The sequence below is a fragment of the Lygodium microphyllum genome, chromosome 5 (assembly GCF_053477565.2).
Source record: "Lygodium microphyllum isolate KBCC chromosome 5, Lygodium_microphyllum_v1.1.10, whole genome shotgun sequence".
NCBI lineage: Eukaryota > Viridiplantae > Streptophyta > Polypodiopsida > Schizaeales > Lygodiaceae > Lygodium > Lygodium microphyllum.
Window position 1 is genome coordinate 114764803 of NC_141139.1, and position 14981 is coordinate 114779783.

The following is a 14981-nucleotide window of genomic DNA, read 5'->3' on the forward strand; positions in this document are numbered from 1 at the left end:
ATAATGAGGAGCTTCACTTTTCCTCATCCCCTCACTCAACACATCTCTCACTCACTCCCCCTTATTCAATCTCAACAATGGAAGCAAGATGATAGAATAGAAGAAGGGAATAGAAAGCTTCAATAGTTGCATTGATAGAGCTTTTTCAACATGGATTCACCAAAAGGGTCAAAACAATTGAGACCTCCTACCCTTATATATACAAAAATTAGGGTTAGCATTAGGTCACCTCTCTAGGATGGCGCACTGTTTTAGGTATAGGGTTTGCACCCCACTTTGTGTTTTGGGCTTTGCACCCTTGTGAATTAGAATTTGCACCCTCTTTTGGGCATCCTTTCTCCTTTGTGGGATCTAGGCCAGTCAATCCTCATAGCATGCTTGTACCTTAGTATAAATAGACCAAGCCTATACACCAATCTAATCAGAAATATATGTGCACAAACCATGCAACACTTGCAAGTACAACAAATACAACTGAGGGTGATAAATACAATGTGCAGTGCCAACTCTCAAAAAATAATACATCCATGATAATTTGGTTTCCCTAAGTACAATAATTAGAAAACTTCAAGATCAAGAGGAAAACCAAGATGGAGAAAGCAAAGTTCTTGAGCTATATGCTCTCCTCTTCTTCATTATTCTTTAACCATTTCATGACACATCATTGTGTACAACCACACTCGTAAAGTGACATCGGTCATACATCTCAACTATAGTCAACTAACTCTAGTCTGTCTAATTTCCTAACTTATTTACAACACACACACACACACACACCTACTAATGATAGCTAAGCAACACAGCTGTCATGTTAGGGATGAGATGCATGTGATGAGCTTGACTCTCTCAACACTCCACCACCTCAAGCTCAAGAAGGGTAGTATACTCCAAGTAGCTATCTAAAGTGACTGAACTTATCTTTACCTAGTGACTTGGTAAAGATATCAACTACTTGATCATTTGTCTTGACATGTAGGAGATCCATCTTTCTTGCAAGTACCATCTCACATATGAAGTGATAGTGTACCTCTATATTTTTTGTTTTGGCATGGTAAACAGGGTTTGTAGCCAAAAATACACTACTCATATTATCATAGTACAATGTTACTAGAGCCTCTATGTACATATCCAAATTAGCCATTAACTTTAGCAACCAAGAAATCTCACAAAAGGCTGCTAATGTGGCATATCTATACTCTACCTTAGTACTAGATAATGCAATTGTTAGTTGTTCCTTGCTACTCTAGCTAATCATCCCACTACCAAGGCTGAATGTATAGCCACTAGTGGACTATTTATCATAAGGACAACTTGCCCAACCTTCATTAGTGTATCCCATGAGCTTTAAGTCCTTATCTCTCTCATAAAAGAGTGCATAGTCTACATAAAAAATTTGTGTTGAATGGTTGTTACTATACACGGATTCAGACCTCGTCAATGTGGTGCTTGATTGTCTTGATATGAAACATAGAATCAAGACATGATGGCCTCAAAGATAGAAGAATTCATGGTTAGAAGGTAGGCGTAGAAATCTTCCATAGGAGTTGAAGAAAGCTTGGAGAAGAAAGGATGAAACCATGTTTCTTTGAAAGATAGTAATGTTTTTAGTCTCCACCAAAGTTTGAGAGCCCCGTTTTTTCCAATAACATCTAAATTTTCTTTGAAACTTGATCCCAACCTAATCAAATGGTTGAGAGACCACCATTTTTACCAATTTCCCCTTCAAATGGCTTCAACTTTGGTCACGGTTGATTGTAGAAGCCTGCTCCTAGATAGTCTTGTCAAAGTAACCAAGATTTGAACTACTCCACAAAAACTCTTGTAGCCATATCTATCCTTGAAAATGACAACATTGTTGGATCTTAAACTACTACTCTGATACCAATGTAAAGAAGGGAACCTAACTAAGCCTAACTCTAACCAAAGAACTGAAAAGAAAATCCTCTAACTACACGAAAAATGTTGGAAGCCATAGACTAAGCTATATTAATCTATGCAAATGGACAAAAAATAAGATATAAGAAATAGTTCCAACTCACCAAGTTTGATTGATCACCTTGGCATAACGCATGATCCTTCTTACTCCATCCAAATGAGGTTTCCTAGGCTTCGGCATAAATTGAGTGATAATCCCAAGTGCATAACTAAGATTAGGCCTAGTGATGGTTAAGTATATCAAGGTTCCCACCATCTCCCTATACATGGTGACATCTGCAATTTTATCTCTATTGTCTACATCCAATCTGATATTCTAATCCAATGGAGTTTCGAGTGGTTTACAGTCTGTCATGCTATACTTCTTTAGAATTTCCAATGCATATTGTTTTAACATCAAATAAATTCCATTGGCTTAATTTACCACTTCAATGCCCAAGAAGAGCTTCCACTCACCCAAATCTTTCATGTCAAATTCAATTTTTAGCATAGTCATCACAACTAAACCTACATTTATCTTCTTGGTAAATACTTTGATTAGCTCGATGCCAATTGTAAAGAAAGACTTTGCAAGTAACTACTAATGTGTGCATGCCAAGCTTATGGAACCTGCTTTAGCCCCCATAGAGAGCCTTTTTTGGCTTGCAAACATAATTTGGACATTGTGTGTGTACATACCCTTCTAGCTAATCCATCAATACCTCTTCTTCCAAATCACCATTCAAGAATGCATTCTTCACATCCATTTGTTGTAATTTCTAGCCCTTTGTTATAGCCAAAGCAATTACAGTTCTAATAGTTTCCATCTTGCTAACCAAGCTGAATGTTTCTTCATAGTCTAAACCATACTACTAAGCATACCCTTTTGCTACCAACCTATCTTTCAATGCTACCATGAGACTTGCACTTAACTTTATAGATCCATTTATAGCCAATAGTCTTTTTTCCTTTAGGCAATGCAACCAATTCCCAAGTATGATTTTCAACCAATGAAATCATTTCCTCATCCATTTCTTTGCACAAGTTCTTATCCAAGAAGACTTCATCAAATGTAGTAGGTTCTTTATACTCCATGACTTTAGTCATGTATATATAATGGCTTGCAGAATATCCATTGTATGTGAATCTATCAACTCGGTTTCTCACCCTTTGTGAGAGTGTCAATTGTGGTGCGCTGCTTGATTTCCCTCTTTCATTCAGTGGAACACATCTGCTCTACTTAATACCAAGAGTATATACAGAAGGGATTCTAAGCTCACTGTCCAAGCTCTCAACTAACTCCTTTCCAAATATTATCATGCCAAGAGTCATCATGCTAGAAGTATCATCAAAAACTTTTTCTGGTCATTCAATAATTTCTTCTTTTCCTCTACTTTCTACATCATTTCTCCCCCTAACTGACATAGTGTTGTAGAGCTAAACAATCTACCAGTCCAAGGAGATACACTGGGAGATACATCACCTATAGGCCCAAACACAGAAGTGCTTTGCTAAAAAACAACAGTAGACCCATGTTTCGAAGACATATCAGTAGGGATAGTAGTAGATGATGAATACCAAGAAGCCATTTCATCAAAGATCACATCTTTGTTGAATAATGTTTCTCGTGTAGATGGATCAAAATGTTTATAAGCTTTTTGCTCATGAGCATAACCAATGAACACACTCTTGTGTGCTTTAGGATCCAACTTCCTCCTCTTTTCATCTCGTATATGAACATATACAATGCAACCAAAAATGTTCCAGTGGTTGATGTCTAGCTTATGCGCATTTAGTTTCTCATATGATGTCGTTTCATGAATGCCTGTAGTTGGATTTTGATTCAGCACATACATATGTTCTTCTCATTAAGCATTGCATGGGAAGTATCCATAAGTACCCTATTCTTTCTTTCTTCCACTCCATATTCTGCTATGGAGTATAACTACATAAGAGCTGCATGTGAATGCCATTCTTAGCTACGTATGCATCAAACTCCTTAAGTACATATTCCCCACCACTATTAGATCTCAAACATGAGATGAAGCAATCAAAATCCTTTTTAACCAGCCTCTTGAGATCCTTAAACACAACAAACACTTCAACTTTGTAGTTTTGGATATACACCCAGGTATACATGTTGAAGTCATCTTTAAATGTCACATAGTACTTGGATGATAGACCAGAACTTACATGTTAATGGGACCAACATGCAGAATTTTCTTCTACCCATCATGAATGACTAAGGGAACCACACTCCTATTTTCAATGCTATATTGAGTATCATCTCGTGTGCAAACATATCCATGCTTTTCTAGAATCATGTCAGTAAACCATTCACCATGTAGTGTCATATGATTAGATGCTCTAGAGTCAATAATATACCAAACATAATCTATCTTAGTTTTCTTTGTTGCACGATTTTGAACATACATCATAGCAAAAAACATGTCTCAATAGAAGCATCCTCATCATGACTCACATAATATCCCTATTGTTTGTCTTTCTGATTAGCTTGCGTTTTTCAACAATCTTTGGCAATGTGGCCACACTTGCTACATCAATAACATTCCTTATCCTTATTAGCATTTGCATGTATTGTCTGTGACTACCATGATCCTCTATCTCTAGAGTTGGATCTCCCCCTTGCTTGAAAGTATCCACCACCTCTAGCATTTTTCCCATGCTAGATATTGGCATTCTAAGATGCATTCTGTTGAGTTCCTCTACAAGTGAACCATCTTCCATGGTTGCTAGAACCTCTTTGATTTTAATAGAATAATATATCCCCTCCTTTTGAACTACTTGAACCAGTGTGGCTAATCCCAATCTAATCCCAATTTGACCTCTTCATGTATGAGAAATGGCATATTCTCATTAAAATCTTGCATCTCACATTGCACTGAGATAGAGGTGTCAAAAAATTTATATTCATGTCCCAGACTATTCAAGGTCACAGCTACCAAATCTTCATCATCTACATAAAATCCCACTAGGGCTAACTCATCTCCAATGGTCTTTATCTCGGTCACATAATCCTATACGGATTGTTTTTTCTTGTCCATTGTGTTAAACTTTTTCTTTAACTAGATTTTATGTGCACTAGTGGTTGTGCCATAATATGTCATTAAAATATTCCAAGTATCCTCTGGTGACTTGCAATTCATTATCTGCATGACCATTTCATTAGAGATACATAAAGACAACCAATGCAACACTCTTCTTAGTGATATGTTTAAACTGAGCGCCTATAGTCTCCTCTCTCAGCAGCGGCAGTCGTCCACGTCTAGCCACTTGGGCTTTGCAACCCCACTCTTGAGTGCCTTGTGTGCGTCCGATCGTCTGTGTGACATATATGCACGTATGCACTCCATCATCCAGCACGTAGAAAATCTATCTGTTGTTTGGCTAGAACCGGAAACTCCTCATGCAAGCATGATATTATGTAGTCCTTGCTCCCCTCTGGTATGTTTTTCCAATGATCTAAGATGTTGTGCCGAAAAACTTGTTGGCACAACTCTCTCATGTGAGCCATCACCCTCATCCCCTCATCATTCATGATGATGGCTCATGACCTATCATTGACAAGATAGGCATATCCCTCTGAGGTATGCCTAAGATGGGTCCTCTCCCACCTGCGACCATGCTCCTGGGCATATCTAGGAGACCCCTATACATCTGGTGTACCGATGTCGTATTGCTGCGCATTCGAGGTGTGAAAACCACCCAAAAATTGTGTGTGTGATTTGATACTTTGTACATACTTAGTTGTTGTGTTTACATTTATTTTCTGCGTATGAGTATAGTGGGGAGGAGTTGGAGTCATAGAGGTGAACATGATGAGATGCTTTCAGCCTATGTTGAGCAAGGTCAAGTGGAAAGCACAACTGATGCTGGTGAACATGTTACACGTATTCGTTCAGGAATTTGTCTTCTCCTTCTCCAGCTACATCAAAAATACCTAATGATATCAAACCTCCACATCCAGGAGTTGGAAAGAAGGAGGCCAAGCATTGAAACGTGCTATGAGAAGCATGGGGCATGGAGCACAGCTGGAGGCACTGATTTCGAAGCATATTTCTGTGCTTTTACCAATGCTGGTCATTTGGCTTGTTTAGGAGATTTAAAATGTAATATTGAGAAAAGGAAGAATACAATAGCCAGTAAATGTGTCTGGCAATTCTGGGAAGCTTGCGGTATTGGATTAGATGTATTGGCTACTGGGGAAGTGACTGGAATGCCTTATGGAGCAGTGTATGCATTGGCAGTTGCTGTACATGTTGCTGCAAAAAGGTCTGGAACCATTGCTTGCCAAAATCCATCAGCACTATTGCTCATAGACTCAGGAGCTTTTTCCTGCTCTTGAGAACATCCTGCAAATGATAGCCATTATCGATGTGCACATTGCTGCTCATGTGCAAATTGGGGCAGATGAGAAGGACTGGTACCAAATTCTGCAGGTTGATCCCTCAGCTGATGATGCTCTCATCAAGAAGCAATATAGGAAGCTTGCCCTATTTTTTTCATCCTGACAAGAATAAGTGCACGGGGCAGAGTCTGCTTTTAAACTTATTGGAGAGGCTTCTCAAGTTTTGTCTGATAGGACAAGGCGGCTAATACATGATGCAAAAAGGGGAACCTCAGCAAGGAAAAATGCAAATGCAAGTAGTGCTGGTGGGAATCGCTACTGGAATAGTCAGCAGTATCATCATCAGCAACAACCAACTGGAGTGCGGTCTACTGTAGCCAAGGAACAGCAGCAGCAATACCAACAACAGCAATATCAGTATACCTTCACATTTTGGACGGCTTGTCTTTCATGTCAAATGCGTTATCAGTATTACCGCACTTATGAAAACCAGAACTTGCTGTGTCCGCACCGCAAACGGTCATTTATTGCCAAAGATCTAAGCCATTTGCAAAGGAACAACACCATTCATGGATGGCCTCCACAGACCTCTTTTGACAGTCGGGGGTTCTCCTCCTCAGATAGATCTGGAAGTACAACTTTTACTTTTAATGGCTTTGCCAGTGGAACCAGCAGAACATCAGATATGTTTCAGAGACACTCGTGGGCTTCTAATCAGACCATGCCAACCACAGGTATGCAGAATGGAACATCATGTGCAACCAATGCGTACAGAGAAACATATTACCAAGATGCAGCCAAAATTCAGAGAGAGATTGCCCTTCAGAAAGAGGAACTGAGGAGAAGAAGGGAGATTGAGAAAGAGCTTGCCAGAAAGGAAAAAGAAGAGCAGAAGAAGTTTAGGATGACAGAGAAGTTGCAGGAAGCAGCAGCTTTTAAGGCATCTCGGAAGGAGAAAAAGAAAAAGAAAAAACAAAGAAATATGAATCTTCCCAATTACAATCCTTTCCAGGATCTGACAAATGATCCTGTCCACAAGCATGCTCGCCATGTACTACTTTCTGTAATAGTTTATGGCAGTCTTATTGTGTTGCTCATATTTTTGCCAGTTCTGGTTCTGGGAGGGACGCTAATTTGGGGAGGAACGGAAGAGAAAAACAAACACGGAAGGAGGCTGTGACTAAAAAAGGGCATCTAGACCGATGGGAAAATAGAGTGGGAGGATTGTCTTCGGGAGGAGAAAAAGCAAGCGTTGCGTGACATCAAAGGGGAATCCTGGACTCTGCTGCTCCACTGGGGGGGGGGGGAGAAAAGCTAATTTGTGACGAGAGTGCGGGACAGACAGGAAAACGTGATCCACACACAGACATTTATTTTCTGCTTCCTTGTTAGTTAGCAATTCTGTTTTCGTTGGCCCAACGAGGTTTCAGTACCACAATTCATGATGCTTATCTTCAAGGAAGAAAGGAGGAATCGTCGCCTGCTCTGGGGAAAAACGGAAGCTTCACCTCGTCAGGAATGGGATTCCCATGGGGGATCGAATTTTCTGCAGATGGCGCGACGTTGAGGAGCTGTACGAGGCATCCCAACTTTGTTAATCAGTGCAAGTTCTTGTCTGAGAAGTCCTAAAGCTAAAGCTGGAAGAACAAGAGAACAAAAAAAAAACATCCTCGCTTCCATTTTCCTTGACAGAACCAGGCCAAACCCTTTACAAGAACCAAAAACCTGTTTTGCAGAAAAGAGCATAGTACCCTGCAGCTACTTGAATCCTCTCTTCAGCAGTTGCCTCAGAGGGGGAAGGACCTTAATGTACACTGCAAAGGTTAACACAACTCCAAGTTTGTTGGACTCCAGCAGCCTAAAAGGACCAGTCAGCACCCCTTTTCCCAGATGCTCTAGCTCTGAGAATGTTCTCTCTGTCTTCCTGTTTTCACATACGCAATCAGCTCATCAGGTTCTGCAACATCAGCAAAAATTCGCCTTCATTAGGAGCAAATATCATCGTCTGCAGAGTGAATTTCAGATCATGGGATCTACATGTCAATAACTTGCAGGGAATCATCCCTTCATCTTTTGAGAATCTCCCAAACCTCCTCAAACTGGACTTGTGAAATAATAACCTCGTGGGAAGTTTTCTTAATAACAGCTAAGCTTTGTATCCAATATCTTTTCCCTTCTTATTATCCTGGAACATAAACTGAATTCTGTCTGAAAGGAAAAATTGCAGAACAGGATACTTTAGCTTGCCTTTTCCTCTGGTGTTGAATATACTTCAGACAAATACAAGTGTTGTAAGCTCCTTTGGAAAGCCGTTCCTTACACAAATATCACTTATCTACCTGTATGACATGCTGAAGCCTAATCAGAATTTATTGATTGAGTTCTGGAATTGTTGTATGGCTATTAAAAATATATGACTCAGAGTTGAATGCTAAAAACTAGTTTGATGATGAGTTTAATCTCTGACATTGGATTATTCATTTGATTGATCTTCCATCTTGACATATATCAAGGTCTTCTGAAGACGCGACTTTGCTTTCACAAACCCTTCGACATCTTTGGTGAACCCGACGTGAAAGCGTCGCAGAAATTTCAGGATGGGAGATATCTCAGCCTCTATTTCAGCTTCCTCTACAACTCCAGCTGCCTCTACTTCAGCTCCATCAATGACTGCTGCGTCAAGTACTTCAACGGAGGATCTAAAACAGATTTTGCAGAATATGTCCATGTATATGCAGCTCCAAAATCAGCAAACACAAATGTATATGCAGCAGCAACAACAATTGCATCAACAGCAGTTGTCTCAGCAAAGGCAACTCTATTCGGAGCAGGAGAATGCAAACAGCGCGACTAAGGCTATTGAAGCAGTTGAGAGTGAGAAGAAGCTATTTGACGGGCGTAATGTTTCAGCATATTTGAAGACATATGAGATCAAGATGGGGTTTTTTGGAGTTCCTGCTGGACTTATGAGTAAGTACTTCCTTCGTCTTGTCACACCTGCTTTGAGGACAAAAGTGACTGATCTTTTTATTCAAAATACACATTGGCAAGATTTTAAGAAGGCTCTAAAAGAAGAATACTTCCTTGAGGACTTTGGTATGGCTACTCGGCGGTCATTCCGGGAGTGGGTCTACATGCCAAACAAAGGTCTCGCTGCTTCGGAGTTGATTCGAGAATTCGAAGAGAGGTATAGTCAGCTTGATGCTATTGAACAAAGAGCATTGGATGTTGAAAAAGTTGAGCTTTTCTTGCAAGCTGCAGATCCTGCTCTTCAAGAAGAATTGGGTGAGCTTCTTGAAGATCGCACGAAGCCTATGGGTCTTAAAACTGATTGGCAGGATGCTTAGGATGCAGTCTCGACTTTGACCAAGAGGAGGATATGGAAGACTCGCCTACAGAATGGTTCCATGACACCTACACCATCATCTGCTCCTATGCCTACTTCTATCCCTGTTATTTCTTCTCCTCCTCAGCCAGTTTCTTGGCCTATGCCAGTGCTACTGTTTCTACTCCACCTATTCCTCCTGTTCCACGACCGATGCCTACACCTTCTGCTCCAAAACCATCCGCTCCATCGGTGCCTACCTCTATTGATGACATAATCAAAGGCATTACAGATTTGACACTTGAGTCAGTCAAAGCGGAGTTGGTGGGTAAGTTGAAGGAGCAGTTTGCATCAACTGTGCCTACTACTTCTTCTAGTGCTCCTACTGCACCTAGGAGTGCTCCTAGTGCACCTAGGAGAGATCGGAGATATATTTGGTGTGATAGTACGGAGCATCAGCATTGCAGGGATTGTGACTCTTTCCAGGATGCAAGGAGGCAGAATTTGGTATATTGGGGACAAGATGGTAAGATTTGGTTGACTGAGACAGGAGCTCCACTTGCTACCAACTTTGGTAAAGGTGGAATGAAGAAGTTAGTGGAGGACATGGCTGCGCGTACTTCTTATGTGACAGCTAGAGGTGATGCTTCCGCATATGGAGTACAGATTGAGAAGGGATCAGAGACTCAGTCCGCACTATGGACTTATGCTATGGAGATTGCAAACAAGGGAAAAATTCAGCAAACTGTTTTGACTAGCGCAGGCTCTAGCATCAGATCAGAGACAGGTTGGGACTCGCCTGTTGACAGGTATTCTATTTATGCTTATTTGGCTAAATCTCATGGTGCAGATGTATTTGTTGAGGAGACGCGTAAGAGGGATGAAGAAAATCCAAGTGCAGCTAAGAAGACTAGAGGGGGTGAGTTTGTTACTCCACCTACTGCAGGACCGTCTTCAAGATCAGGGCCAGATCGACAGATGGAGGATGCTCAAAAGAGAGAAAAGAGGCAAGAGCCTAGAGAGAGAAAGCAGCCAGGATTCAGATTGATGTCCGATATTGAGACATCTACAGACATGAAGAAAATCTGTAGAGACAGATTGCTTGCCATTGATTGGTATGATCACGAGTTGCTTTACTCCAGATATAGCCATGTTGAGATGGATTGCATACATCAAGTCATTAAATCCGGAATTTAAACACATAGCAGGGAAAGATAATCCAGTGGCAGATATGTTGTCTAAAGCCAGATATGATGATGAGGAGACTCTACTTGCAGAAGAGGATGATGCAGAAATTTCAGCCACTATGGTTGATCATGTTTGTCATGTCTATGATATTGTGGCTTTCATAGAAGAACTTTATGTTGGAGATTGGTTGCAGATTTGCAGGTACCTTAGTACACTAAGCAAAAGAGATGAATGGACAGATGAAGAGTTCAAGAAGATCAGAAGGAAAGCCTATGGTTATTTTCTCAAGGACGGATTTCTTTGGAAGCATCCGAAGAAAAGAGGCGGATTACCTTTGCGGGTTGTCTGCGATAGAGAGACACAGTTACAGGTGATGAGGGAGTTTCATGAGAGTCCTTGGGCTGGTCATAGAGGAGTATGGGCTACTTATGAGAAAATCAAGGAGAAATATTGGTGGAAAGGCATGTATAGAGATGTTTCTCACTTTGTTGAGACTTGCAGAGACTGCCAAATGTATTCAGTAGTGCGTCATAGAGATGAGCTTCATCCGACCTATCCGCTATGCATTCATTATAAGTGGGTAGTTGATTTGGTTACCATGCCTATGGGTTTATGACAGATGAGATACATTGTTTTGGCTAGAGAGGATCTTACTAATCATGTTTAGGGCAGATCTTTGAGAACGAAGACCACTAGTGCAGTGTGTAAGTTCTTATTGGAGGAAATTTTCTGCAGGTATGGTTGTGTGGGTAAGATCACTGCGGATCGTGGTGAATTGGATGCAGATGAAGCTAGGGAGTTTTTCTCTCAGCTAGGAATCAAATTGGCTCTAACCACAGCATACAATCCAGAGGGAAATGGAAAGAGTGAAAGAGGGCATCCGCCGATAGTGAAAGCATTAGCCAAAGCATGCAGAGGACGGATTGGAGAATGGCCGAGACTTCTACCATTTGCTTTGTGGGCTGATCGTACGACTCATAGTGTTACCACAGGATATATGCCTGCAGATTTGATGTATGGTCAGAAACCTGTTATGCCGATTGAGACTTGTGCTTTGACTTGGTCAGTTTTACCTTGGCCGGAGGATTTGACGAGAGAGGAGCTCTTAGCTCTTCGGATTCGACAGTTGGAGAGGAGACTTGAGGATATTCAGCTAGCTATTGACAGGTTGAAAGTTGCTAGACTAAGGAATAAGGACAGGTTTGATAGCAGGCATCGCTTACGGCCTAGAGCAATAGAAGAGGGAGATTGGGTATTGGTCTTTGATAGCACCCTTGAAAATCAGCATACTGCACTTCAGAAGATGGTGAAAAGATGGTTTGGGCCGTACATAGTCAGACATGTCTTTGATAATGCAACATATGAGCTGACAGAATTGGATGGGACAGTGCTTAGAGTGCCTATTGCAGGAAAAAGGATCAAGATTTTCAAGAAAAGAGATGATGAGGATTATGCATTGGAAGAATTTTCAAGAGAAGAGCAACGAGAAGAAACTCCAATGGAAGAGACAGATGATATGACAGATAATCTTGTTGATCTACCGGAAATGCATAACGAAGAGATTGATCTGTTTGTGGATCTTGATGATAACGATCATGGGTAGTTGGCCCATCCGGAGGATGCGCAGGATTAGAGGGGGTGGATGTCGTATTGCTGCGCATTCGAGGTGTGAAAACCACCCAAAAATTGTGTGTGTGATTTGATACTTTGTACATACTTAGTTGTTGTGTTTACATTTATTTTCTGCGTATGAGTATAGTGGGGAGGAGTTGGAGTCATAGAGGTGAACATGATGAGATGCTTTCAGCCTATGTTGAGCAAGGTCAAGTGGAAAGCACAACTGATGCTGGTGAACATGTTACACGTATTCATTCAGGAATTTGTCTTCTCCTTCTCCAGCTACATCAAAAATACCTAATGATATCAAACCTCCACATCCAGGAGTTGGAAAGGAGGCCAAGCATTGAAACGTGCTATGAGAAGCATGGGGCATGGAGCACAGCTGGAGGCACTGATTTCGAAGCATATTTCTGTGCTTTTACCAATGCTGGTCATTTGGCTTGTTTAGGAGATTTAAAATGTAATATTGAGAAAAGGAAGAATACAATAGCCAGTAAATGTGTCTGGCAATTCTGGGAAGCCTGCGGTATTGGATTAGATGTATTGGCTACTGGGGAAGTGACTGGAATGCCTTATGGAGCAGTGTATGCATTGGCAGTTGCTGTACATGTTGCTGCAAAAAGGTCTGGAACCATTGCTTGCCAAAATCCATCAGCACTATTGCTCATAGACTCAGGAGCTTTTTCCTGCTCTTGAGAACATCCTGCAAATGATAGCCATTATCGATGTGCACATTGCTGCTCATGTGCAAATTGGGGCAGATGAGAAGGACTGGTACCAAATTCTGCAGGTTGATCCCTCAGCTGATGATGCTCTCATCAAGAAGCAATATAGGAAGCTTGCCCTATTTTTTTCATCCTGACAAGAATAAGTGCACGGGGCAGAGTCTGCTTTTAAACTTATTGGAGAGGCTTCTCAAGTTTTGTCTGATAGGACAAGGCGGCTAATACATGATGCAAAAAGGGGAACCTCAGCAAGGAAAAATGCAAATGCAAGTAGTGCTGGTGGGAATCGCTACTGGAATAGTCAGCAGTATCATCATCAGCAACAACCAACTGGAGTGCGGTCTACTGTAGCCAAGGAACAGCAGCAGCAATACCAACAACAGCAATATCAGTATACCTTCACATTTTGGACGGCTTGTCTTTCATGTCAAATGCGTTATCAGTATTACCGCACTTATGAAAACCAGAACTTGCTGTGTCCGCACCGCAAACGGTCATTTATTGCCAAAGATCTAAGCCATTTGCAAAGGAACAACACCATTCATGGATGGCCTCCACAGACCTCTTTTGACAGTCGGGGGTTCTCCTCCTCAGATAGATCTGGAAGTACAACTTTTACTTTTAATGGCTTTGCCAGTGGAACCAGCAGAACATCAGATATGTTTCAGAGACACTCGTGGGCTTCTAATCAGACCATGCCAACCACAGGTATGCAGAATGGAACATCATGTGCAACCAATGCGTACAGAGAAACATATTACCAAGATGCAGCCAAAATTCAGAGAGAGATTGCCCTTCAGAAAGAGGAACTGAGGAGAAGAAGGGAGATTGAGAAAGAGCTTGCCAGAAAGGAAAAAGAAGAGCAGAAGAAGTTTAGGATGACAGAGAAGTTGCAGGAAGCAGCAGCTTTTAAGGCATCTCGGAAGGAGAAAAAGAAAAAGAAAAAACAAAGAAATATGAATCTTCCCAATTACAATCCTTTCCAGGATCTGACAAATGATCCTGTCCACAAGCATGCTCGCCATGTACTACTTTCTGTAATAGTTTATGGCAGTCTTATTGTGTTGCTCATATTTTTGCCAGTTCTGGTTCTGGGAGGGACGCTAATTTGGGGAGGAACGGAAGAGAAAAACAAACACGGAAGGAGGCTGTGACTAAAAAAGGGCATCTAGACCGATGGGAAAATAGAGTGGGAGGATTGTCTTCGGGAGGAGAAAAAGCAAGCGTTGCGTGACATCAAAGGGGAATCCTGGACTCTGCTGCTCCACTGGGGGGGGGGGGAGAAAAGCTAATTTGTGACGAGAGTGCGGGACAGACAGGAAAACGTGATCCACACACAGACATTTATTTTCTGCTTCCTTGTTAGTTAGCAATTCTGTTTTCGTTGGCCCAACGAGGTTTCAGTACCACAATTCATGATGCTTATCTTCAAGGAAGAAAGGAGGAATCGTCGCCTGCTCTGGGGAAAAACGGAAGCTTCACCTCGTCAGGAATGGGATTCCCATGGGGGATCGAATTTTCTGCAGATGGCGCGACGTTGAGGAGCTGTACGAGGCATCCCAACCTTGTTAATCAGTGCAAGTTCTTGTCTGAGAAGTCCTAAAGCTAAAGCTGGAAGAACAAGAGAACAAAAAAAAAACATCCTCGCTTCCATTTTCCTTGACAGAACCAGGCCAAACCCTTTACAAGAACCAAAAACCTGTTTTGCAGAAAAGAGCATAGTACCCTGCAGCTACTTGAATCCTCTCTTCAGCAGTTGCCTCAGAGGGGGAAGAACCTTAATGTACACTGCAAAGGTTAACACAACTCCAAGTTTGTTGGACTCCAGCAGCCTAAAAGG

At 41.5% G+C, this 14981-nt stretch overlaps 1 protein-coding gene across 1 annotated transcript; it reads left to right on the plus strand.

Annotated features, from left to right (window-relative positions):
• The first annotated feature begins 6132 nt into the window (after positions 1-6132).
• LOC148036312 (uncharacterized) lies at positions 6133-8901 on the plus strand. Its single transcript, XM_087678306.1, has one exon. The coding sequence runs from the start codon at positions 6741-6743 to the stop codon at positions 7461-7463; it is 723 nt and encodes a 240-aa protein (XP_087534432.1). The 5' UTR covers positions 6133-6740; the 3' UTR covers positions 7464-8901.
• The last annotated feature ends 6080 nt before the right edge of the window (positions 8902-14981 follow it).

Excerpts from the sequence above, each read along its gene's own strand:
- LOC148036312 (XM_087678306.1), top strand. The coding sequence starts at position 6,741 with ATGCGTTATCAGTATTACCGCACTTATGAAAACCAGAACTTGCTGTGT.